The sequence below is a fragment of the Lissotriton helveticus genome, chromosome 3_1 (assembly GCF_964261635.1).
Source record: "Lissotriton helveticus chromosome 3_1, aLisHel1.1, whole genome shotgun sequence".
Classification (NCBI taxonomy): domain Eukaryota; kingdom Metazoa; phylum Chordata; class Amphibia; order Caudata; family Salamandridae; genus Lissotriton; species Lissotriton helveticus.
In genome coordinates, this window is record NC_136061.1 from 95,138,450 (window position 1) to 95,165,144 (window position 26,695).

General features: G+C 45.8%; 1 protein-coding gene across 1 annotated transcript in view; it reads right to left on the bottom strand.

The window, feature by feature from the left end:
• The window catches only part of CCDC92B (coiled-coil domain containing 92B), a 233,373-nt gene that overhangs the window by 68,386 nt on the left and 138,292 nt on the right, over window positions 1–26,695 (bottom strand). The window contains exon 2 of the mRNA XM_078683531.1: window positions 24,063–24,110. Within this exon, the coding sequence (XP_078539657.1) occupies window positions 24,063–24,110 (48 nt within the window). The remainder of the gene's footprint in view (window positions 1–24,062; window positions 24,111–26,695) is intronic.

Below are 26,695 nucleotides of genomic sequence, written 5' to 3' on the forward strand. Positions count from 1 at the left end.
CCCAGACCTAAAAACCATAAACTGGCTGGTCAGGTCTCACATCGCCCATTCACCACCCTTCTACATGCTGCATCCCATAACTTGATAACTACTCCTCGGTGGTCATCATGCACAACATAGAAACATTTCCTATAATGGATCAAAAGATAACACCCTTCCAATGACACATCACCCTATATGGCGTAGCTTGTTGCGATGTACGTAAGCTCTTCAGTGCCACACACAGGGGTAGTAAGCGCTATACAAATGCTGCAATACAGAATTACAAAATAAATAAAATATGCTGTATTTGTTTATTCATAACTGCTGATATATGTCTTAATATTTGTACAGGTCATTTACATGTTTTTTTTGGATTAGAAACACATTGACATCCCATATTCTTTCTTTTCAAGCTCCCTGTACCCAAAACCACTAGAATTATGTAGTTTTACGGCTGCGGTGTTTTCCGTATAATTGTGAATTTGCCACATAATCCCTCATCGGCTGCAGAATCTGCAGGGTTTAACAAAAAAAATGCTTCTAGCCAAATGGATCAAAAGTTACTGAAAAGCTGCAACAAGTGCTGATGCACAGTGGAATCTCCTTTCCAAAGGATGACTGGTCACCCTTCAGTTACTTATAGCTGAAACTGGGTTTGGAACTGGTACTAATGAAGTGAGAGCAATAACCAACAGTGCTAATGCGTAAAAATAACAAAATAAGGAAGTAATAATGTCACATAATGTGCAGCATTAAGCCTCATCTGTGTTTTCTTGCTACAACATTTTGTCAAACTGTACCTTATAATTTGGGACTACCCTGCTCCATAATTCCAGTCTGCCTGCACCCCAATGAGATTGTAACATAGTTCACTTTACAAAATCCTCTCAATTTGCAGTACACTTAAAAGAATCAGCAGTAATGTGTCATAAAACAAGGTCTAACAATTAACCTATATCTGCAGCAAAATACAAGAAGATAAAAAATGCATTTTTATTGCTCATTCTCCTTCTGAATTACAGCATGTTGTTTTCGATTAGCCTGCGTGCATTCAAATGCGAATACAATTTTTTTTACATAAACTGAATTTAAACTGAGATTTTCAGAAATACTGGCCAGCTGCCTCTGTCATTTGTGAGTGAGGGAGGGGCAATGATTATCTGATCCATAGTTCTCTACTGGGACCACTGAAACACTCCCTCCCCTCTTTATGGATCTAATGTGTGCGACCCCTGTAGTGGAGCACCACTATGTCTAAAACAAAAACTGGAAAGGGGGAGACAGTCCTAGCGGGTGCACTTCCGAATGGATTCGGGTCTGCCTTAACACCAATCAAATGTGGAACTACACTGGCAGGATCATACGGAGAAATTCACAGAACTCTTGAAGACTGTTAATAACCTTAAGCCTTCCCTAGAACCCAAGTTGGACTCTCTAATGATCAATGTGGGGTTCCTTCGTGAGGACCACAAGAAACGTAAAGATTGATTGACAAAAGCAGAAAAGGAGCTGGCGACGGTTCGCCCATCTTCTATGGAACACCAGCAAGAAACAGAAACGCTACAAATGGAGGTGGCACATCTACATGCTAGAGGTGAAGATTCTGAGGGGTGCTCCTGCCAGAATAATATTAGGGTAGTAGGTCTATCAGGGGCGCTGAGGCCCGAGTATGAACCTAATCTTGGAAACGCGGTTGGCAGAGCAGGTACTGGGGTGGGGGGGCGGGTCTCTAATTATTTTCTGTGGAACGGGCGCATAGAGTGTCTGACCACCGACCACTGCCTGGGAGCTCTCCCTCAACCTTTGATGGCAAGATTGTTCAACTTCCAGGATAGAGATAATATTTGTAAACTTTTCAGAACAAAAGACCTCTGGACTGTGGAGAACAACCCTGCAACATCTTTTCCGGATTACACAGTTGTAGTGTGCAATCAGTGAGACTCGTTCCGGATGGTAAAACAGCACCTACACCCACTGGATATTAAATATTGGGCAATTATCAGCACTCCCCCCACCAGCAGCAGAAGGATCCTGGAAGAATCAACGAACACCAGGAGTTTTTGTGGAAGACCATCAAAGGTGCAGGCGGTGAAGGGCAGGGCAGAGACGCTGGCGGAACATGCATCCTTGGCCAGTCAAGATGGCAGAGCTTCTGATGAGCAAACAAGTTCACTGTGGGATGTCATACAGGACAGTGACTTGCTGGAGGAGCTAAGAGGTGCCCCCACCTGTAGCCCCTATGACTGCAGACCTGTTGCAGAATACCTGATGGCAAGACATATCAATTTGACATTATTTGTTTCTTATGTGGGGCTCCTATGGGAGGTATGTGGGAAACTGTGGCAAGGGACCTATGATATTACTACGGGGGATGGGAGATGGAGGTACTCTTTATCCTGTATTGTTAAGGGGACGCTAGCTAGTGCTACTTTGTGATGAGTATATTACACCCCCCAATTTTAGAATTTACATCAGTTGCCCAATCATTGGTGGCAGTGCTTGGCTGTCACTGACTGAGGGTGTGGCCTGGGTTCAGGGACTATTGGGGATTGTTCTTATTGGTTGTTACCTTTTTTACAATAGATATTGCATTTACTTTGCCCGACCAGCTCATTGTTACACCTCCTCCTCCTTCATCCGCATCACGACTGGGATCTCTCACCTCACATGGCGCATATGTATTGCGACTTATATAGCGCACGTATCACCCGAAGGTATCAAGGCGCTTGCTTAGGGAACCCGTCCTGGTATTCCCCTGTGAGATACCCCGGCAGGGTATCCACAAGGTGAAAGCCAGGCATCCCGCCGCGAGGGGCCGTAGTGGAGATTAAGCAAGCTATTGCCCAGAGTCGCAGAGTGTGACCCCGTGAGTCGAGTAGGCACCGGAGCGAGAATTGTCGAGTCCGTGGAATTTTTGAGCCCGAGACCCGCCGAGGCAGGGAATCGAACCCTGGTCCACGGCCGATCTCAGCTTCCGGGTCTGCCGCCTCTAACCACTGAGCCACGCTTCTCCACTCCACGCTTCTCCACTCCACGCATATGATCACACGTGAATATAATATACTCACATTGAATGTGAGGGGCATGGACACCTACATTAAAAGACAAAAGCTCCATACATATCTGAAATGGGCCCATATTGACTTTGCCTGCCTTCAGGAGACACAATTAATGGAGAGAGAACTCCTGAAATTACGTAAACGCTGGTGGAGCATTATACTCAGCACCACTTACTCGGCTTACGCTGGAGGGGTCCTATTGTGGGTAGCTCCGAGAGGAACGTTTATTATAAACCACTCCTTAATTGATCCAGAGGGCTGATTTGTCATTGCAGAATGCACACTGGATGGGGAACCTCTCACCATTGTGGTACTTTATGCACCCAACGTGGGACAACCACTCTTTTTATCCTCATTGACACCAACTGTCTACCACTTACTGTACTCCCCTGCGTTCGGGTGTGGTGGCTTTAACTATGTTCCTGACTTAGAGATGGATAGGTCTACACCTCTTGTACATGTGGCGCAGTCACATTATGCCACTAAACAACTGCGGAAATGGTCTCATAATATACAAGCATTGGATGTTTGGCACACGCTTGACCCCCAACAACGAGAATATTCCCACTTCTCTGCCCTGCATGCACTGCACACTAGGATAGATCCGGGTTACTGTACAAGGACACTAGTGACTAAATGTAGTCGAGTGGAATACTTAGTGCAGACACTTTCTGATCACTGTCCCTTAATGCTGACCTTTCAGTGGGGTAGGCGGCGTCCAACCATTCCACCTAGCGCCTGCAACTGCAGGCACTAACGGATTTGGCTGTTTCGAACTATTATAGGGGAACACATAGACATATTTTTCGGAGAATGAGGGCACTGCATTGGATGGAATGATTGAATGGGATGCATGAAAAGTGGTATTACAGGGGGCGTCTATGGCCACTAGACATGGCATGAAGCACACCATCCAGGCGGAGATACTAGACTTTGGGGCACAAAGGCATCAAGCATTTTACCGGTCCCAAACGGTAAAATGCTATTTGCGATGCATCAATCCCAAAGGCATTCACAAAACAGGTAATCGCAATTTTTGCGATTACCTATTTTGTAATTGCAAATTGCGAATGCTGTCCCATTCATTCCTAGGGGCCTCTAAGGCCCAAAGAAATGAATGGGAAGACTTTTCTTAATTGCGAATTGCAATTTGCGATTCGCAATTAAGGAATTTGTAGGAATCGCTAATATTTTAGCGAAACCTACATGCTTAAGGAATAGCAATTCCTTAATAGCGATTCCTTAAGAATTGCTATTAAGGAATCGCTATTCCTTAGCTTTATGCATGTGGCCCTTAGAGTACAAACTGAAGTTATCGGAAGAGGAGGGGGTGGCCAACCCAGCCTCATATCCAGTACTAGAGGATCTCAGGACAGAATATAGGAACCTATCAGGACACTGGGCCAGCTTTGATTTTAAAGACTACATCAAATGTCAATATGACATGGGCGATAAAGTCAATAGTTTATTAGCTTATTTTTTGTTATCCGAATACCTGTGCATACCTTTCGGGCCATTTGTTCACGTACAGTTATTATAGTGAATTCTCAGTTAAACATAAATAGAGAGTTTGAAAATGATTACAGGAAACTATATGCTGCTCCCCCGGTGTGACTACGGAGGCATTCTCGACTTACCTGTGACTTCTTAAGACCTCTACTCTCAATCCCCTACTGATGCAAGAACTGGATGCCCCTCTGACCTTAGACGAGATCTCCTTGGCCATCAAACAAGTACATGAGAATTGCCCTAATTACGGTATTATCGAAATGCAGAAAGGATCCGCTCAAGGTGGCTTCATATCGACATCTTTCTTTGCTCAACCTGAATTGTAAGGTGTTGGACAAGATTTTGGCGAGTAGCGCAACCCCATTGGCACATACAGTAGTCCACTCAGATCAGAACGGGTTTATCCTGGGTAGGAACCTATTCCTTAATCTACGTTGCCTATTTAACACAATGGACAGGGCATGTAGAGAGGATAATTATGGCTGGGTGGTCTCCTTGGATATAGAAAAGGCGTTTGATACCCTGGGATGGAACTACCTTCAGGAGGTGCTGCAGAAACTGGGATTTGGCAAGGGGTTTTGTTGATGGATCCAGGTCCTTTATAACTCCATGATGGCCAGGGTACACATGGCTAATGTTATTTCGGATAGGTTCCCCATCGAGCGCTGCCCCTGTCTCCACTGATTTTTGTCCTGGCCATGGAACCTCCTGCTTGCTTTTTACGGGAGAAGGTACACAACTGGGGATACCGGGTTGTAGACCACACACAGATAGTCTCAATGTATGCCAATGATACCGGGATTTATTTGAAGGCAGAGCAATTGATCTTGACAGTGGTCATGTCTGCTCTAAACAACTTTGGTCAGATATCTGGACTCCAAATTAATTGGGGGGAATCTTGCCTTTCCCGGGGGGGAGATCGCCTGGCTCCAAGATGGCCGCTAATTAGAGTAGTTCTGTGAGCCCAGCTGAATATCCTTCAACACCCTGCTGCCCATCGACGATCTGGCATCCTGCGGGCTGTGAATGCATTCTGGACACCACACACAGCCTATTGCTGCAGAGACTTTGGCCCTTTTAACGTGCTCTTGGTGTGGAGAGCGGCGGTAGCGGCAGATCTGGTGGGGCCTGGCTTACGCTCGAGCCGGGAGCTAGGGATGCATTTCGGCCCCTGGGTCGCCCGTGCTGGTTGCGGTGGTCGGGACCCTTCCTTCTGCCCCTAGTTGTGGCAATCAGCTGGGAGCGACACCGAGGGAGTAGACTCGGAGGGCCATGACATCTGCCCCGCGGCTCTGGCATAGGAGTTTGGGCCCGCGGAGGTGTGGCGACTCGCGCGATGTCTGCCCTGCCTCACTGCGTGGTGCCATGTTCACGTGGCCTGCCCGCATTGCCTGTTCTCCCCAAGGTCCAGAGGGAGACGATTTGCTCAACCGGGGGACATGGAGCTTTAACTAACTATATCTGCTCTGGAATGTGGCTTGTGGGCCTTCCCTGATGCAGCATTCCAGTAGGAGGAGGGTAACATGGAGTTCACTGTGTCTGGGTTCTGTCAGCAATCTGCTCCCCCTTGAGGACACATGGTGCTCTCCTGTTGGTGTTCCCTTGCTGCTGGCGGATTGCAGGTACTGGCTGAAGGTGATCAGGTGGCACCAACATCATGCGCCTGGAGGCAACATACATATACATTTGTCCATGTTGGACTGAGAGGGGTTGATTGGCCTGCTTGCCCTGATCACTGAGATTCCCGCAAGGTGGTGTGCGTTGGGGTGCCCACTGACTGGATTTTGCCTGGAGTGCCAGTCGGTTGCACGTACTGTGTGGCGGTAGAGCTGGTCGCCATGGACAAAACGGATAAATCACAGCCCAAGCTTCAGTTTGAGCCACGCAAGACACTCAGACACAGAGAGGTTGCTCGTGCGCCGCAGAGTCCGGCTTGGAGTCCAAGGATCCTCCCACAGAAAAATACTTAAAAGAGATTCTGGCCGCAATGCAGTGCAGTTTAACAAAGATTGATGGAAAATTTGATGCTCTGTCCTATAGAATGGACCGTATGATGGACAGGCTGGAAAAACATAGGGAGAATCTGGACACTGTAGAAAAGAGTGTCAGACACCGAGGATATAATCACTGCAGAAGCCACTGCTCACACTAAAATGGACAAGATGTTGTGCGCTCTACAAGCCAAATCTGAAGATTTAGGAGCGTGCTTGAGATGGAACAACAAGCGGATTGTAGGAGTGGCGGAATCAGCAAACATTGAAATTATGGAGCAATACGCAGACAAACTGCTTGTGGTACTATTGGGTAGAGAGTCTTTTGTCATTGAGTGTGCCCATCATGCCCTGATGCCCAAGCCGATCCCAGGAGCTAATCCACGCCCAATCATAGCATGTTTTCTTACTTACAGGGACCGCGATTCTGTCCTCCGAAAGGCAAAAGAGCTGAAAATACTGCGGCACGAGGGTATGGAGCTATCTTTCTATCCAGACTTTACGCTGCCGGTACAAGTGGCCCGCCATCAATTTATTCAAGTTAACCGCTTCGCTGCAGCCACAATTCCCCCGCGGTGCTAAGGAATTCGACGCGTGCACAGTTCGGACGGCCCCCGGCCGTCCTCCGCACACGCCCACCATGATGTCAGACGGCCAGGGGCCAGGGGCCGTCTGACGCATGGAAGAGGTTAAGAGTAAACTTTGTAAACTGAATTTGGAACATCTTGTAAAGCTACAAATCCTTTCGGAGGGGAAACCATAATTTTTCACTGACCTGAAACAAGTTCTACACTTCCTTAAAAGACAAAATGATGCAAGTTCCCATGGGGGTTCCCCCAGGGGGGCTTCCATTGTAGACACTGACCGAACTGGCACGTCCTTTCTAGCAGGCGTGAGTGGGGGCTATTGGCTGGGACCTTGGTGGGAATTGTTTATGCCTTACGAGTGGCGATTGGCATGGAAAATCTCTGTGCCCTAGGCTCCTGTCGCCCAGTTGTCTCCGGCTGCCCCAGCGCTGTGAAGAGCTCTGAAAATGCTCTCTATTCTCTAACAGTGCCACTCATGAACTGGGTAAGACTGTTCCTACTCGGCTTTTATAAAGTTGCGGGAGGGTGACCTATCATATGCTGGAGAGCCGGGGTGGTCAATCCCTTTACCGTAAGTTGCTGTGTTTTGTGTTTGTGGGGCTTCTCTCCTTCTATTAAGATTCAATCAGATTGGTATTTAATTGTTATTTGCTGGGGCCTCTGTGGCAGATAAAGGGGGTGCTGGATCTGTCAAATGCGACTCCTTCTATACCAGGCCATACAATGGACCTATTACCCGGTCACATCCACCCCATGTGTCCCACAATATGTAGGGATTTGTATTACGTTTCTTTTTTCAGGGATTTTGTCAGTGAGGGTTGGGACGACAATCTGCTATGCAGAGTTAGGGTCTGAATAGAGTGGGTGGGTTTGACTATGGGGTAATTGTACTTTTTGTCATTACTTAAAATGTTTTAGTGCAATGGCTGGCTAAACGCGCAAGAGGTCCAGGCGAACTTGGGGCAGGATGGGTTACCTAGACAACACTGCCGCAACCCGACTGGCTCCCCCTTGCATCAGATTACTCACGTGGAATGTGAGGGGCCTGAACGATCAGGAAACTCCAGAAGATGATTTTGCAAGAGAGCACTTACCTACAAATAGTGGACTCTTAACACAACGTAAACTACAGGCGTCCTTTAGCGTGTCAGGATTTACCACTCATGCCTGAGGTGTGCTTATATTGGCTTACAAAAGGTCTGGTATTACATTGCAGGAGCTCGGTATAGACCAAGAGGGCAGGTTTGTTATAGTTCGCTATCATAGGAACGGGGAGCAGTTCTTATTAGTTGGGGTCTATGGAACCAACCATGAAGACCCACAGTTTTACAATACACTCGGTGCCATTCTGCATCAGTGGGGAGACTTGCCTCAGATATGGGGTGGCGACTTTAAATGTGTATTAGACCCGGTCAGTTCAAGGGGTTCTCAGAGTCACCCTTCGGCTGCCGCCAGGGCGATCATATGCAAAACCAACAGTTGATGGACAGAATGCAGAACAATGTCATACATTCACCCCAGTACAGAGATCTGGGCCTAAATCCATCTTTTCACTCCACACCACCCCAGTTCAGACATGGCCATATGCAAATCAGCCTTGACTCTGTGCCTCATGGGAACAGTCCAGCCCGAACTGCCAAGCCATGTCTTTCCTGGACCGGAATCAAGCATCCTAGGACCGGTTTCTGGCTATCAGCCATCACCAGCCAGGATAACTTGACTCCAGTGGTGTGGAGAGCACGGGACTCACGTCTGAGCATACCCATCCCACTCGGGGTGACAAATGCAAAACCAACAGTTGATGGACAGAATGCAGAACAATGTCATACATTCACCCCAGTACAGAGATCTGGGCCTAAATCCATCGTGTTTTTGCACGCCACACCACCCCAGTTCAGACATGGCCATATGCAAATCAGCCTTGACCCTGTGCCTCATGGGAACAGTCCAGCCCGAACGGCCAAGCCATGTCTTTCCTGATCTTTTGACTGGGTGCGTGTGAGTGTTTGATTGGTTCAGATGCTCCGTCCATTACCACCCCCTTTTGTACCGCTTTTGGCTGCCATAAGTGTGGTAGGGTATGCTCAGACGTGAGTCCCTTGCTCACTTTGCCACTGGATTCAAGCAAGCCGGGCTGAAGATGGATGCAATGCCAGAAACCGGTCCTCAGAAGCTTGTTTCCGGTCCAGGGAAGGCATGGCCTGGCAGTTCGGGCAGGACTGTTCCCATGAGGCACAGGGTCAGACTGATTTCCATATAGCCATGTCTGAACTGGGGTGGCAGAGTGGGCTAAAGAACGGTGATGGATTAAACCCAGATCTTTTGACTGGGTGTGAGTGTTTGATTGGTTCAGATGCTCCGTACATTGCCACCCCCTTTTGTACCTCCAAAGCGATCATAGGCATGGTGGAACACTTAGGCCTTGACGATATATGGAGACACCGTGCTTCAAAGAGAGCAGGATTCACACACTACTCAGCAGGGCATAACACCCACACTCATATTGATTACTGGTTGGTATCAAGAGGCTTGGTGTCCCGTATTACTAAAAGTGAACCACTCACGAGAACTTATTCTGACCTTCCACCCGTGGTATGGACCTATCCCTCTGGACTCGGAAATTTGCAGCATTCTCTTGGCCCTTCCCCCCATACTCTATACTAGATTCAGCATTTAAGGTGGAAATTGCGCAAGTGATTGTGGAGTTTTTCCAAAATAATATTGGTACAGTTTCTAGCTTGAGTACAGTCAGAGGCACCACAATTTCAAAACATGTTGGGGTGCTCAGGGCCTTGGGAACTAGTCTGGCTACATTAGAGAGGGGGATAGCTCAATTGGAGCTAGAACATCAACGTAAAACTATTGAGCAACTGCTCAAGGAGATTAGAGAGAAGCTTGAAGAATATCATGAGACGGCTGATACTGAAGTTAAGCACTTACACCACTGCTAGGGTTTACAGGGAAGGGGGAACAACCAGGCGCCACATTGGCGGCCTTAATGAACCCGAGAAGTTAGACCGGGGTGATCATGGAAATATCAGATGAAACTAGCCAGACGTTCATAATGCGGAACACATAGCTGACAGTTTCCGTAGATACTATTCTGAGCTCTACTGCTCCCCATGGCTCCTGGCGTAGAGAAGGTGGTGGATTACCTAGAGCATATAAATATGACATGGCCCACGGTAGAGCACAGAGAACACCTAATGGTTGCCCTTGATCCCTAGGAAATATGTGCAGCGCTTACAGGAATGCGCGTGACCAGTGCTCCCGGTACTGATTGCCTTACAGTGGCCTTCTACAAGGCCTAACAAGACCTGCTATTCCCAAATCCAGTCATTCTTTACGAGGAGATGGTAGAGATGGATGTTGTGCCACCCACAATGAGGCAAGCAAAACCAAAGGGGATGATGGAAAGAGTGTTGAACATTGCAAGCACTCACCCCCAGTCAACTGATCTCAGTGTAATCCATCCTCATTCTTTAGCTCACTCCGCCACCCCAGTTCAGACATGGCCATATGCATATCATTCTGACCCTGTGCCTCATGGGAACAGTCCAGCCTGAACTGCCAAGCAATGTTTTCCCTGGACCGGAATCAAGCATCCTGGGACCGGTTTCTGGCTAATCAGCCGTCACCAGCCAGGCTAGCTTGAATCCAGTGGCAAAGTGAGATAGGACCTACGTCTGGGCATACCCTGCCAACTTAGGGCGAACACAGCAAAACCAAAGGGGACGATGGACGGAGTGTTAAACATTGCAAGCACTCACCCCCAGTCAACTGATCTGGGTTTAATCCATCATCATTCTTTAGCTCACTCCGCCACCCCAGTTCATCCATGGCCATATGCATATCAGTCTGACCCTATGCCTCATGGGAACAGTCCACCCCGAACTGCCAAGCCATGTTTTCCCTGGACCAGAAATAAGCATCCTGGGACCGGTTTCTGGCTAAACAGCTATCATCAGCCAGGCCCTTATTGTATGCGTTGGTGGCCGATCCAATGGACTGTGCTATAAGAGAATACCATGGCTGCAGGGGCCTGTGTTTCCTGGGACCTCGTTACATAATATCAGCATACGCGGATGATACGCTTTGGAATGTATGCAAACCTGAAAGTGATCTCTCTCCCATACTCAGTTTGCACATACTCATTATTGGCTACATGGCCCGCAAGACCTACCACACATACATGTAGAAAGGGATACCACCCTTCCTTATACTTTACCTCAGACCCTCTTTTCGGAGCCGGTTAGACGGCACAGCACATTTGACTCATTGAACTCCACAGTGCAGGCCTAGCGACGCCTGTTGGCAAAGCAATCGGGCTCCCTCTTATACTCACCTCATTTCTTGCTAGATTGGTGCTTATGGTTCCCGGTGGGGATGGAGAAGGCGGTCACCAAAGCTCTATACTCACTAAATATATGATGGGAGACTTCTTTAGTGATGGAGTTGTGAACAGCTGAGAGTCGGTTGTCTGGTTTCCTGTACTTTAGAGAGCCCCAGGCCATGTGGACCTCCTGGGAGATGCAGGAGCCTTTGGAAATACCAGCTCTGTCGTTCTTGATACAAAATAGTATTCCTGCAATGCTAGTTACAGGCAGGAGGCCAGGTGACCGGCAATGCTTAAAGCACGGGTTAATTGGCAGAGGGATCTCAATATGATCATAGATGACAAATCATGACAATACTGTTGTGCCAGGACTGGGGAGATTTCCCTTAATGGAAGGCATAGGCTCATCCACTTTAAATACATCATCTGTGTGTACTATACACCTGAGAGACTCCATCGCTATGGTCTGCATGACTCAGCAGAGTGTCAACGTTGCCATGCACCTGATGCCGGCTTCCTGCATACATGATAAATTATGGTGAGTGGTGGCCCACCTAATCATGCACTGTTCACTTAGTGCTATGCACTTTAAACCATTCTCAAAATGTTATACCACAATAAAAAATGTTTGTAGTAGTGATTGTCACATTTATTCAACTATTTTTTAAGATGAATTATCCGTAATTCAAATGTTTGTTATTGTGTCATCATAACAATTCACACATATATATATATACAGATCAATTGCGAAAGCATAACAGTTTATACATCATTTTAACTGTATTTTACATTTCAAATGATTGACATGAAGCCCAATGCATTTCGGCACGTGGTCGGTGCCTTCATCAGGGGCAGTTCTAAAAGAAATGAGAAAGTGATGTATGTCAGTATCTATGTGATAGGAGACATGGGGTGTTTGAAAGTTATGATAGTTGGCGTACCTTAATATTCAACTGCTGGTGGTGTAATGTTGATGAATGCCAATTCTACAACCAAGAAAATATATGTGGTTGGTAATGCTGTTGTTTGCTCATTGAATAAATGATGAGCAATAAAGATGTTTAAATGACATACCTGGTGATCTGAATTCTAATAGCTGTAATGATAAATAATAAATGTAGCTCAGTGTTTAAACCATAATTCCAACCAGGAAAAATGCCATGTACTGCACGATGAAAATAGCTTCCTGCATACGCCATGGCTCTGCCCTGATATCGTCGTCCAAGAATTGACAGTCATACCTGGCCTTACATTAGAACCTGACCCACTATTGGCTCTGCTGGGCTTTGACAGAGAGGCGGATAAAGGTGTTAGGAAACTGGTGAAATTTGGGCTTCTTCTGGCTAAACGCAGATTTGCTGTGTGAAGGACCCGCGGTCCGCCTCCATCTCTAGAAGCCTGGCATAAAGACATGATACACTGTAGTACACGGTCAGATGTTTATAGTGATCTTTTTCCCCCAAGGAGCCGGCCTAGGGATTTTTGGGGTCTCTATCAAGCTTACTTGGTGGGAAAGGAGGCAGGTGATGGGGAGTGGGAGGAGACATCAGAGGATTTACGTGGTTCCTTATGTATAAAATACCTGAGAATGGTAAATGCCCTCATTTTTTTTCCCTGCACTGCTGGGTTAATCTGTGTGCTATTATTGTGCTCATGCATGGAGATTGATGCCATACTGGGGGACTGTGAACTGGGATATCTCACTTGAATCATCTGCAACGACTCCCGATCTATGAATTTGTGCCATGAACAAATGTTGCAACGTATCCAGCCTAATTATATTTGTATTTTGTTCCAATACAAGAAATAAAAGTTTACTTCAAAAAAAGAAAAAAGAAATCTTGCCTTTTTCCACTGTTGCATGTGCCTGTCCAGCTTGGTGCCCCCCAGGGAGGGCTCACTGTTATTGTGAACTCCTCATATCTTTAAATATTTAGGAGTCTATGTTTATCACCAGGAACATGATCTTCTGTATGGTAAACTCATCAAGGCGCTCACTTCTAGTAGACAATCCAATCCCTTTTGGACACAGCTGACTTAGTCACCTGTAGGTGACCATAGTGAAGATATTGATGGTCCCTCATCTCCTCTACTTTTTTGCAGCCCTCTTGGTGCTCTCCTGTTGGCGTTCCTTTGCTGCTGGCGGATTGCAGGTACTGGCTGAAGGTGACCGGGTGGCACCGACATCATGTGTCTGGAGGCAAAATACAAATACAGTTGTCCATGTTGGACTGGGAGGTGTTGATTGGCCTGCTTGCCCTGATCACTGAGATTCCTGCAAGGTGGTGTGCGTTGGGGTGCCCACTGACTGGATTTCGCCTGGAGTGCCAGTTGGTCTCACGTACTGTGTGGCGGAATGGATACATTTTTTGCGGAGCTACGATGTCTGCACACCTTGCTGATCTCAGTTCCCAAATGGCACAGAGTAGCGTTAGAGATGATGACTCCGGCGTTAGACTTGGGAGGACTAAGTGCTCCTGATTATGAGCTCTATTATGCTGTGGCCCAACTACAATGGCCACTGAGTTGGCTCCATGGCGCATACTGCCCAGAAAGTGACACACTGGATTTAGATGTCAGGAATAGCTCCCTATTTAGGTGGTTTCTGACTTGTCTGTTCTAGCGCACAATGCCTAATGTGCTGGTAAAAGTGGCGGTATTACAAATTCTATTTTACCCTATGACCCAACTCGATTCCTCCTAAACACGGGTACGATGCCAAAAAAAAAACAATTAGTAAGTTTCCAGGAACTATCACTTGTCCTGGCGAAATGGTGGATGGCCATGTCCTGGAAAGAGTCATCTGCTCCTTCACTTATAGCCTGGAAGTCTGATATAGTGCGCTAGGCCTCGGCAGAACTTTCAATAAGGGCCGCCACAAAGGCTAGGGATGGGAGTTGCAACCTCAAGGAGCGATGGGTATTTTACCTAACCGAATTGAACTAGCCATAGCTGAATGATTCGTTGCTGAATGGATGAGATCCTCTTGATTGTGACTGGCTCTGCAGTGCATATCATGGGGAATTGTTAGACCTGGCATCCATGGCGTGATTCCCCCTGTCTTTTTGCTTCTGCCTCCTGTATTTTTGACTGTATGCTGGTTTTCTCTTTGGCTGTTTTTTAAAATTCTGGGCACTTTACCATTGCTGTTCAGTGCTAAAGTATAAGTGCTCCCTGAATAAATTATGATTATATTTGGTTATTCATGATTGGCATATCTGATTTACTGGTAAGTCCCTAGAAAAGTGCACTGTGTGTGCCCAGTGCTTGTAAATCACATCCTACTAGTGGGCCTGCAGCACTGATTGTGCTGCCCACATGAGCAGGGCAACCATGTCTCCACCCTGCCACTGCAGTGTCTGTGAGGGTGCTTTAAACTGCCATGTCAACCTGGCAAGTGCGCCCACGTCCCAGGCCCAAACCTTCTCTTTTACGACATGTAAGACACCCCTAAGGTAGGCCCAAGGTAGTCCCATGGGCAGGGTGCAGTGTATGTGAAAGGTAGGGCATGTACTGGTGTGTTTTACATGTCCTTATAGTGAAATACTGCCAATTTCGTTTTCATTATGGCAAGGACTATCTCTTCCATAGGTTATCATTGGAGTTGCCTTGTAACATCTTACAAGTATAACTTTCAATTGGGAAGAGACAGAGATATGGAGTTTGGGTTCCCTGAATTTAAAAAACACATCTTTCTGTGAAGGCGGTTTTAAAATTGTGTGTTTGGAAATGGACAGCATGAGGAGAAGCGCAGACTACCCAGGAGGGTCGTGTTAAGGCTGCCTCGTAGCTGATGTAGCTGCAGCAATGCCCGAAACCAGCCAGAGAAATATTTTTAAACTCCAACCCCTGACGAGATTGAGGAATCCAATGGTGCCTGACCTTAAAATGGCACCTGCGGAGGACGCACTTCCTCGTGGTAACTCTGGCCTTCACCTCAGGTAGCTCTTCCAAATTAGCGATGAGACACTCCCCCTTTCCCTAGACCATCATTGTACCACTGACCCTAATATGGCAGCTCCCTAGACTTAAAGGAAGAATCTCTGATTGAGGCAATCCAGGAGACACCCAATGAAGCGACGCGAATACCCTAGGGGCCCCTGAGAATAAAAATTGAAAAGATAAAAATGGGGATTGGCCGAATGGAACTCGTGGGGCAGAATCTCTTGCCTGACCCCACAGTGCTCCTTTTCCTCGATGTGCTACTACTCTTGGACAAAAATTGGACCTCGACCAGACCTCGAGCGTATCCCCCATCTGTCTCTTTAGCTTCTATAGTGTAGATCAAAATGGCACCCAACACATATTAATTTACTGATGGTCACCTACTACCATCAACATTGGCTGCATAGGGGCAGCAGTCTCCCAGGCTACTGAACCAATGACCCTACTCGCATTTCGCCTGCTACAGTGAGGGTCTTTCTCTACCAGCCTGACTGTCCCTAAAATGGCCTCCATAAGTGTGCCCTTGTCCAAAGCACTCCTACTCCCCTTTTTGGGGAAGGATCCAGCATTAATGCCCTGGAGTCTCAGAGACACATCTGCGAGAGTCCACAGCGACAAGGGAGTCACACATAGTGGAGGACTGGGAAAGATCCCCTTACCACTGGGAGTCGTCTCCTACCCAGACGGACGTCGGACACTGTGTTTCCACTGGGTTTCCTACCCCATATCCCACCTCTTCCCTCCTTCAGTCGTCAGATTGTGCCTGTGGCCAAAGCACTCCTCTCCCGAATTGGGGAGGGATCCAGCATTTATGCCCTTGAGTCTCAGAGACCCCGCTGAGAGAGTCCACTGTGACAAGGGAATCACACATACCGGAGGACTGGGAATGATCCCTTTACCGCGGGGAGCCATCTCCCACCCAGCCTGACATCAGACACAGTTACTTCCTCGTCTCCTCGCTGTGTCTCCTCCCCCCTCCCCCACCTCTTCCCTCCTTCATTCTTTGTCTACCTCCCTAATTCCTTTCCGCTCTCCCCTGAATTTCTCTCCCCCTGCCCACTTTGTATATGCTTATGCCTATGCCATGCTTTTGTAACTCATGTAACTCATGTAACTACGCTCCAGCAACTGATGTAACTGTGTAACTATGTTCTGAAACAATGTTCTTCTTCATGTAAAGTGCTCTGATACCTCCGGGTCTAGCCAGCGCTATATAAAGCTTTTCAGATAAATAAAAAAAAAAAAAGAATGGTGTATTTGGAAATGGCACTTTTAGAAAGTAGCTATTTTCTTGCTTTACCATTGTGTGCCTTTGCCTGCCTTTGGAATGGATGTCTGGTTTAGACTTACAATTGGCCTGTTTGTGCATTCACTCTGGACAGTCACACAAAGGGATCTGAGGTGTGCCCTGCATATCCTGATGGCCCATCACGAGGCTGATGGGTCTTCCTGAGCTAGAGTGGTGGGAGGAGTTGTCACTGACACCTGAATAGGACTGTGCTTGTCCTCACACAAAGCTGCCTCCACCCTCTGTAGTGTGTCTAGAGCCAGATCAGGGCATGGCAGGGTCTGAGCACTACAAAGACTAGCCTTTAAAGTATGCCTTCTTTAAAGGCGGAAAGGGGTGGGTATAAGTATTGGACCTGGTTGCAAAGTGTACAGTGTATTTTTAGAACACTTCTAGATCAAGAGGAGATTCTGCCTTGATAGCCTCCCCACCATGATTTAGAGCTGCGAATCACAGAGGAGGGGGTGGGTGCTTTCCCCTGGGCCTCACATTTACGGTCTAGAGCTTAGGGGTCCAGGTGGAGGGCCCCTCTGTGTCTCCAGCCATGGACCAGAGCTGTGAGCTCCAGGAGAAGGTGGTCTCATCCTCTTGGTCTCACAGCAAATCACTATTCCACCACATTTGTAAAAACTTTAAAAATAAAATAAATAGAAAAATAAATTGCCTTTATTAGTGTAAACCAGAATGGGTTTTTAGACCTCATGAAAAATACTTAGTAGTGGATTTGGTCTAAGACCCAGCTCTTTTCATAATTGTTCCTGATGCCACATACTAGAATGAGTTGGAAGAGTGATTTGGATTCTTACAGATGATTGTATGGATATAAAAATGTAAGTGTTTTTAAGCTTTTAATTTGGTAATTGTTTAGTGTAGAGATATGAATTCATTGTGCTTTTTTTGTTATTAGAGAAGCACAAAACAAAGTTCACAAGGAACTCCTTTATCTTGGACAGTACTTGATATACATCTTGGGTAGTTGCTCTGAATCAATCTATGTCAAAAATATATTCATTCATTCATGACTTTCCATTGACTCACAATACAGATTATATCAGAGTATCTATACACACTCGTGTATTAGCATTCCTTAAAAAAGCCCAACAAACCTTTCAATTAAAGATATACCTTACACCAACCGAAGTAGGTCATTTTATTCTGCAGTTCAGGCTGTACCACAGACATATTTCCTTAAACATAAGTAATTCGAATATTTGCATTTAGTTGCACCTACGGAGTGGTATTGTGAACCCCAGTGAAGTGAGTGTAACCTATTTTAGTGAGTACTGTGTGACATAGTGAAAAACCTGGGAAACAGGTTATTGGTAAAATTCAAAAGGATGTGCTTGGTACAATGGATGATAATTTAATTCAGGCTCTCTCTTTTGTATGGTGTCAACGGCGTTTCGACCCTCTCTAGATACGGGGTCTCTTCAGGACTGTGTTTCTGGGGACAGTACAGCACAGACATGTATTCGTACTGTATCCTGGATGTGGGATGTCTGTTGATTAAGAACAGGAACGGTAAATATCCAGAACTATTAATTAGTTTCACCCAAGCGATATCGGGGATACTCAAAGATGTAGCTAGAACCTGAAGAATTCATTCCACGTGTCTTGATATTCACGCAAAGTCGAGTGACACGAATTAGGCATTACTTCTAACTCTCGATCGAGCCTTGCTGCACATCTAATAGCTTCATCGGAACTGACACTGGACGACACAAAGCCTTGCAACACCACTCAGAATGTGCACCATGGACATAAGGTACATTCCTCGGCCGGCCAATCTTAGTCCTGTGTCCAGCTTGCGCACCATTGCAGTTGGCCGCAACCTGTGACTTAGGCCCGATTTAGCGAGACCGGATACTCACAGTTGGCACTTTGCGCCTTTTGGTGCTACTATTATGTAAATCTTTTAAAATTGTATATCTCCAGTTCTACTACTTACATTTTTGTTATTTTGGTCTCAAACTATTTATGAAATCATAATCTATGTTTCTAAGTTGGCGGTTTTTCTTGTTTGTTGTCTTTATTTTATGACGGTTTATGTACTGCATAAATAATTTGCACACTCCCTCTAAATTAAGCCTTACTGCTTTTGTGTCAAGCTACCAGAGGGTTAAGCACAGGTCAATTTAGTGAGTTTTTTGGTTCCCCTGACAGGGATTGTGGTTGGAGAAGAGTAACACCCCCCCTCAACCAGTAACCGAATTTATCACATGTATTAATTGGACTTGGGTGTGACTACACCTAGGTTTGGGAGATCTTTGCACTATAATGAAACAATGACTTACCGGTAACCTTCATTACAGCGATTTGTAAGTCCACCACGTCCCAGTCCTTACACTGGGGTGTCGGAGCCGCCTCACAACAAAAGGACCAGCACGAGGAGAACTTGATGAAGGGGTAATTCCTATTGCTGTCCTCTTTGTTTAATGTTTATTTGGCTTCAGGAATTTCTTATTGGTGACTCCCACTCAGTGGCTTTCCTTGCTAGGCACTTTATTGCACAGATAATGCCCTTATTTTCTTAAAACCTGTGCCAGCTTTACCAATCTTTAAATGAATTTCTGGATTCCTAAAAAATAAAAGATCTTACTAACAAATAAAAAGAAAACAAACAGTAAGTTATCATTGGAGTTTTTACGCCCACGAGGTAGTGAAAGTAAAATGGCCCATTACATGTCACGAGATGATGAGGTTTGCAGGTAGGGAGGTAAGTGTTGTAGATTATCTTGGGTCGACGTGAAGCATGATTTTCTTTGCTTTGGTTTTTTGTTAAGGACTGGGATGAGGAAGAGGGACATCACTATTTATTGTAAATCCCTCCTGATCCTGGTCCTGCTCGTCCTCACCCCAGCCCTCACGCGCCACCTAACCCAGCGTGATGAGGATTACCACTGACTAATCCAGGCACTGCCTTCTGTGCTAGGAATTTGTGTTGCTTTTCAATACATGGTTATCCCCTTATTGAGTCTAATTGTTGATTTGCTGTTTTCCCTTGCCTTTCCCTCTTCCAATATTTCAAAGTTTTTATTAAAATTCTTGGCACTGTGAACCCAAGGGGAAATTTACCGCACGCTTAAATACAACTCTATCGCCATTGACAAACCACTCAGTACGGTGAACCCAAACCCTTCACCCGTCTGCCAACACTCCAGCCCACTTTTGGTTTCTGATCCTGTTCCCTCCTCTCCTGACAAAGCAACAGTTTTGGTTGTTTCTGCTTTGTGCACAGCTTGTGGGTGGCCGCGTCCCTCTATTATTCCACCCCCTGCATTAAGCACTATCTTGAATAGAGCTTTGATGATTCTTGAACCGTATTCTTGATGTCTCTTGCATTTGTTGAGCTTCAGTGCCTGAGCAGTCTGCATGAATGTCTGCTCTCAGAGCCTTGATCTGTGTTTAGTTGGCTTGTAATGCTCTTAGCACTGAAAGAGCCGACGACATTTGAAGATTAGACTTCATTAAACCAAGGCATGAAAATACAATTTAGAACACACCACAGACAGCCTAAATATAGCACAGAACGCTTCTGTGTAATTAAGGTGAAGTGACAGATCAAAGGCATGCTGTGCGTTAGATCCCTGGGGATGAAACAGCTGCGAGGGAAACGGAAGTGAGTAAAATGGCGGCCGGGGAGAGAGAGAGAGAGAGAGAGAGGCAATCCCGAGGGGCCGAAGATTGTTCTTTCAAAGTGGTAAAATACATTAGATATCTTTAAGAGGTCAATATCGATTAAAGAAACGCAATCAGTGTGACAATAAAGCATCACTAAGGAAAGCCAAAAATTTACAAAGTTTTAAAAAGAGCATGGAAAGTGAAAAAATTAAAACATAGGTAAAGGTTGGAAATACTAGCGGGCCTGGTATCCCCACCATTTGCTCCAAATTCTGACGCATGCTTCTGGGTACCTCCCCTAGCTCTGTATATGGGCTCCTTCTACTGAGCACACCAGTGGAAACCCTCGCCCCCACCATTCGCAGAGCATGGGGGGGGGGGGAACCTCCACCCCCGTTATATCTCTTTTTACGATCAGATAGGCTGTAACCACCAAGATTCTCTCCCCTCTGGTGTCACTAATGTCCCTTTAGTTAAATTTGAGGTGTCAGGTCGATTGCTCGCTCTAGTTTATTGGAGAGGGCATACCTAATCTTATGCCAGTAGCCCTCAATTTTGCGACACAGCTAAACCATGTGGTAGAAATCGGTATTGGGGTGAGGACAGCGGAAGCCTTTGAGATGTGGAGCTCATCCTGCTCTTCATAGGCAGCGAGCGACAGCTGAGGTAGGTGGCGTGGCGTGTAGGTAGTCTTGTCGAATCATACGGAGATTGGCCAATATTGCCAGGTTCCGGGCTTCCATTAGAGCGTCACACCAGACCGCGCCATCCAAGTGCCTCACTCAGCTCTCCCACTTCTGCCTAAGGGGCACCAAGCAATCCGGGGCATTGGTCTTCAGTGTGCGATATTATCTGGGAGATGCCCTCCTTCCCATCAGAGGATGGGGTCAAGGGGATGACTTTCAGGTAGGTGTATTGGTGGGATGTTATGATTGGATAAGACTTGTCTAAGTTGTAAGGGGCAGATTCACAAGCTCCTTGCCCCGCCATTGTATCACTTTTTTGACGCAACGGCGGTGCAAACAGTGCAGTCAATTTACAATGTGACGCATCTAGGGAGATGTTTCATGTTGTAAAGCCCTGCGTCACAGTATACCTGCGCCAGGTAAAATGTATGCAGGCTAGGCGTTCCCACGAAAAAAGCCATGTAGAACTGACGCAGTGAAATTTACAACATTTCACTGCGTCACTCTACGCCTTCACTGTGTCAAAATCCTAATGCCTGCTCAGACCAGGCATAAGGAATGACATAGGGCTATTTGTATGGGGCTCACCCATCTGTTGTGGCACATTACTGGAGATGCGTCGCTTTCATGAGCAACTCCAGCGGTGCATCATTTTTGTGCCAACAGATGATTCAGTATTTCTGACTCATCTGTTAATCCTTGTGCCAATGGAGCACTGTATTGTAAATACAGCGCATCAATGGTGGCACAAGAACATCTGGCACTGTCTGGCGCAAGTAAATTGATGCATCTGTACAGATGCATCAGTTCCTTGTAAATCTGTCCCAAAGTATTTATGAGATTGAGCCCGGGACAAATGGAAGTGGACCGGAGGCCCTGGAAGGAGCACTGCTTGTGTTGGTGCCAGACATCTCCTAGGGTCGTTATGCCCAGGGCTTGAGTCGGGGTACCACGCGGATGGATGGCGTCCCTCCACTTATTTTACCGGGAGCTCGATAACTGGAGCAAATGGAGCCACACATTCATTCTTTGGCCTCTCTGGGGCGAGATTGGAGCCCATTTAGTACGCTGCTCACGCGCTGGCTTCTCAGATGCAATCTCAACTAAGGAGTGAGCGAGGGGAGGCAATGAGTCTGATGGGGCAAGCCACCTTTTGTGACGTCACTTCCTGTCCTGTCGTGACGTCAGCGTCACCCCACTTCTATTTTTAGGGCTTGTGTCCTGGTTATGCCTATTCTGTTCCAGTTAATAAAGCCCTCCAGGTGTGCCGTATGGCGAAGAAGTCGACTTTGGCAATAATGGGGGTCTGTTGAGTAGGCTTACTGTGCCATCACAGAGAATGCAACGCCCATCTCCAAAACAGGATGACCAGTCTGGTAACCTCAGGGAGTTCCCAGAGGACGCGGTCACTATAAATCCGTCCCATTCATACACTAATGCCGAGGTGAAGGAGTTCCGCCCAGTACGTTAGACTGTTCCATCCCCCTCACAGCCAATCATTTATAACTAGGAGCTGTGGGGATCTGACTATTTAAGAACAACCATAACACAGAAACAGGGCTGTTGACTACCTGTGCAATGTTTGAGTCTCACGCAAAATACCACAGTTTAGCAAAGACTAGATTTAAGGGCTGCACCTGTCCACTTGACTGCAAACGAGAAAAATGATTGACAGTCAATAAGGTGCCACTTTATTTTGATCTATTCGTTTGTTTTAATTTGATTTCATGGAACAGGGTAAACAAACAGGAGGAAAGAGGATTTCAGTGATTTACATTGGCCCCTCTTTGGAGTGGTAACGTGGGAAAAAACATCAGCTGAAATGTAGTCCTTAGGAATTACCAGTGAGTCTGGCATTCCACCCATCCCTATTTTATTGTTCTAAGAGAAAGGCTCTAAGTGTGATGGGTATAACATACTTGTGTTCTGCAGCACATGGTGCTTTTGGACTATGGGTGAAACCAGTTTGGGTTGCTTGTTTTTCAGTATGAAGGAGACCTGGGCGGGCAGTTCAGGACAGACTTTTCCCATTGGAGCAGAACCAAGCCTTATTTGCATATGGCTGGTGTCGGTCTTGAATGATGCAGTATCAAAAAAATGGACTGGAATGTAGCACCGCCTTCTCCAAATCTCTGTTACATGGACTAGGATATTTGTTCCTATAACGGCACCTGCTTAAATCACTTCCCATTTATTTGTGTCTTTGCACATTGCACAAAATTAATAAAGTTTCATCTCTCCTCGTGAAAATTGATATGTTCCCCATAAAAAAAGGGCCATGATGTGTCCAAAATGCATAAGGGCATATTGAATGATTGACAAATAATGATTTGTAACTGGATTTTAAATGCACAAACTTGAAACGAGCAGAAACAAACAATATGAAGTGTGTACAAACTAGGAAACATCACTGATTGCACTTTATGAAAAATGTTGCGCAACAAATAGAAGATGCACTTTAAATCTAACCATTTTGAAAAGGGATAATGTCCCACATTTTCTTAATATGTTTGTTTAAAGAGTTGTATGATCTCAAGAGCAGTCGACACCGCTAGTTTGTGCATGAGAGGACTTCCTTCATGTTGAAGACAGCTTGTCTCGAGCTTTCTGTGCCCTAGGGAGGGCTCAGCTCTTCCCTGAGTGAGCCCAGAAAGGCCAAAACCAGTCTGGGGTCGCTTGTATTTCTGTCTGCCCTGCCAGCTCGCTTGGATTGTGTGGCCACCGTACCACGGATGTTCAAGACCACGGCTGGAGGAAAATACTTCTGTTAACTCCCTTTGCACCTCAGGCAAGCTCCATCGCTGCCGCAATTCAGGAAGAACCTCAAGACTTGGCTCTTTGACTGAACCGCAGACCCAGACCCTCCCACTAGCAAGTTGAGACCCTCACAGGGGAGAATCATGATTTTTAAGTCCCTGAGTGATTGATTGTGGACTGTGCCTACTTCAGCCCAACCATGGCTGGTTTCCTAGAACAAGACAGTGCTGGCCTGTGGGATTTTCTGGGTATAACTGTTGCAGTTAATACATCTAGGAAGATAGGTGGTTTCCATTCTTACCTTCCTGGCTCAGTTCCTCTTGCTTGGTTTTGAGGTCATGAGTCAGTGCTAAAAGATAATGAATAAAATAAATTAGAATTTCACTTTTCGGCATGAATTTCACATAGGCATTAGGAAAGATCTGTTTCTACTGAAGGTTTCATGATGACGAGAGCGGAACTGTGTGGTAATTACTGCATATTGGAAATTACTGATACAGCAGGATGTAGTATTTACTTGGTGCAATATTTACTACAACTTCAGACTTTCAGCCTTGAAATGAGACATAACATGTGGGATATGTATTTTGCTCACAATTTATGTATACAATCTCTCATTTGGAGCAATCTTCACAAGACAAATTTCACCAGGTTTTCCCTGGTCAATTATGCCTTGCGATAACACTAGATATGTTGATTTACATAACGATAAAATCCTGATCCATGCAAAAAATACTGTAGGCACACAGAACATAATTTTAAAATCTATGGAATGAGGGGTCAAGTGTGCAACATTGTTATAGGAGATGGCCAGTGAAAATTTGAATTTAAATTTGGTAATAAATATTAAGAATATACATGAATTTAAATACAAATAATATACAATCAGCAACTTAGCTACAATTCATGTACATATAAAAATTAGGGCTTGATTTATAAAAGTCTTGTAACCTAAGATAATCTTACGCATAAGAGTATTCCTAACTTACAAAAATAGATAAGTCAATAAGAACATCACAATAATACATGTCAATTAGAGGTAACAAGATTTTCTTAAGATTTGCTCTTATGTTAATGCAAATAACAACAAGCATTGGCAAAGTCGGAAAAAGAGAAGTTGAAGGAGTAATGCCCTTAGGGGACGTGGAGGATCACGCCTTACTGCAGGGGGAGAAACTGGTACAAGAGGTATGTACCGGTGTGAAATGAGCATGGCCTTAAGGGGAGCCAAAACAACAGTACAAATATACACAAAATGTGTACAACTCGTGTGGATCTTGTGGTATCCATGCCGTGAACTAGCCTCCTCTGCCGACCTACAGGAGGGAATATGGCAGTGGGTGTGCTTATTAGGGTGCATGTGCTTTGAAATGACAAGCGCAAAAAGCACAATTGATGTACAGAATGCAGAACAATCTCAAAGACTCACCCCAGTTCAGAGATCTAGGCCTAAATAAAAAATGTTTTGCTCCATATGCCATTCCAGTGTGAACCCAGCCATAAGCAAATCAGTCTTGACCCTGTACCCAATGGGAGCAATCTAGCCTGAACTGCTAAGCCAGGTCCTCCCTGGACTAGAAACAAGCATCCTAGGACCGGTTTCGGGGTTTCACCCCTCATCAGCCAGGACAGCTGTGCCTTCATCCCTTCCAGGATCCTCGCAGGTATGTGGACGGAGGTTACTGGACAGGTGGCCGACCACGACCCAAGTGTGACTAAAAGCACCGCCTCCTACGGGTATCTATGTTACGGAACTTCTTAAGCAATTTGGTCCACACCACTTGTTTAGTATCCTGGAGGCAGTTTTAAGGTTTGCACTCAATAAACACCTCTTTTCACAAAAATACTGCTCCGCTGTAATCAGGGGTTGGAGAACACGTAGGAGGCACTAAGCCCCCCAGGTGGGAACCCAATGATGAAGCATGCCACTATCTAGGTTGTTGGGTGAGGGTTCTTTTTAAAAACCTAATGGGTTTTCAGTAAGGGAGACCACTCCTACGGATTTGAGAATAGCCTGGAATCTAGTATGCACCAAGAGGTCCTGCAGATTTTTAGTGGCTTTGAAAGCAAACTGGGGTTTGGCGATTTCTTAGGTTCCTGAATAAAATATGCATCAGTGTTTCCGTATTATTCTCTGGATCAGGTTTAAGTTTGGCATAAATGTAGTGGCACAGGTAAGAATGTCTTCTTCTTGTTTGATCCTAGGTTCCAGGAGGCCTTCCCTGTGGTTATTCCTGGCCCTTTTCCAATTCGTATTCACTAGTCGTATTAGGTTAGAATAGGCTTGTAGGCTTTGGCTTAGTGGTGTGGCTTGCTAATCATAATCCCTGATGTTACTGCAATTACAACATAAACGTAAAACTGTCCATAGGAGAGATTATCCTATAAAGCTTTCGGGTGGGCACTGTCATAAAATAGTAAACTATTGCAGTCTGTTTTTTTCTTGTAAGTGGTATTAGACAGTCTACCGTTATCGACTGAAATTTTGAGATCCAAGAATGGTAGTTCGCTGTTGGACACAGTCTTGGTGAATCTTAAGTATGGATTTAGGTAGTTGATCCATGTGTAGAAGGCTTCTCATGTATCCTGGACAACATTCCAAAAGATCATAGTATCATCAATGTAGTGACGCCACAGTTTGATGTTGCCTTTGTATGGGTTGGGATCCATGGAGATATATAGACGTTCACAGTCAGCCATGCAGATGCAGTCCAAACTTGGAGCAACAGTGCTCCCCTTCGAAGTGCCTTGTACTTGATGAAACAGCTGATCCTCAAATTGAAAGAAGTTCTCTTTTAATGCCAGGGTTGCACATTCAATTATGAAGTTCACCTGTGTGATGGATGTCCATACTTCTTCCAGGAGGCACGCCTTGATTGTTGTGATAGTCTCATCCTGCGGAATGTCTGTGTACAAGGCTTCTAATATTATTGT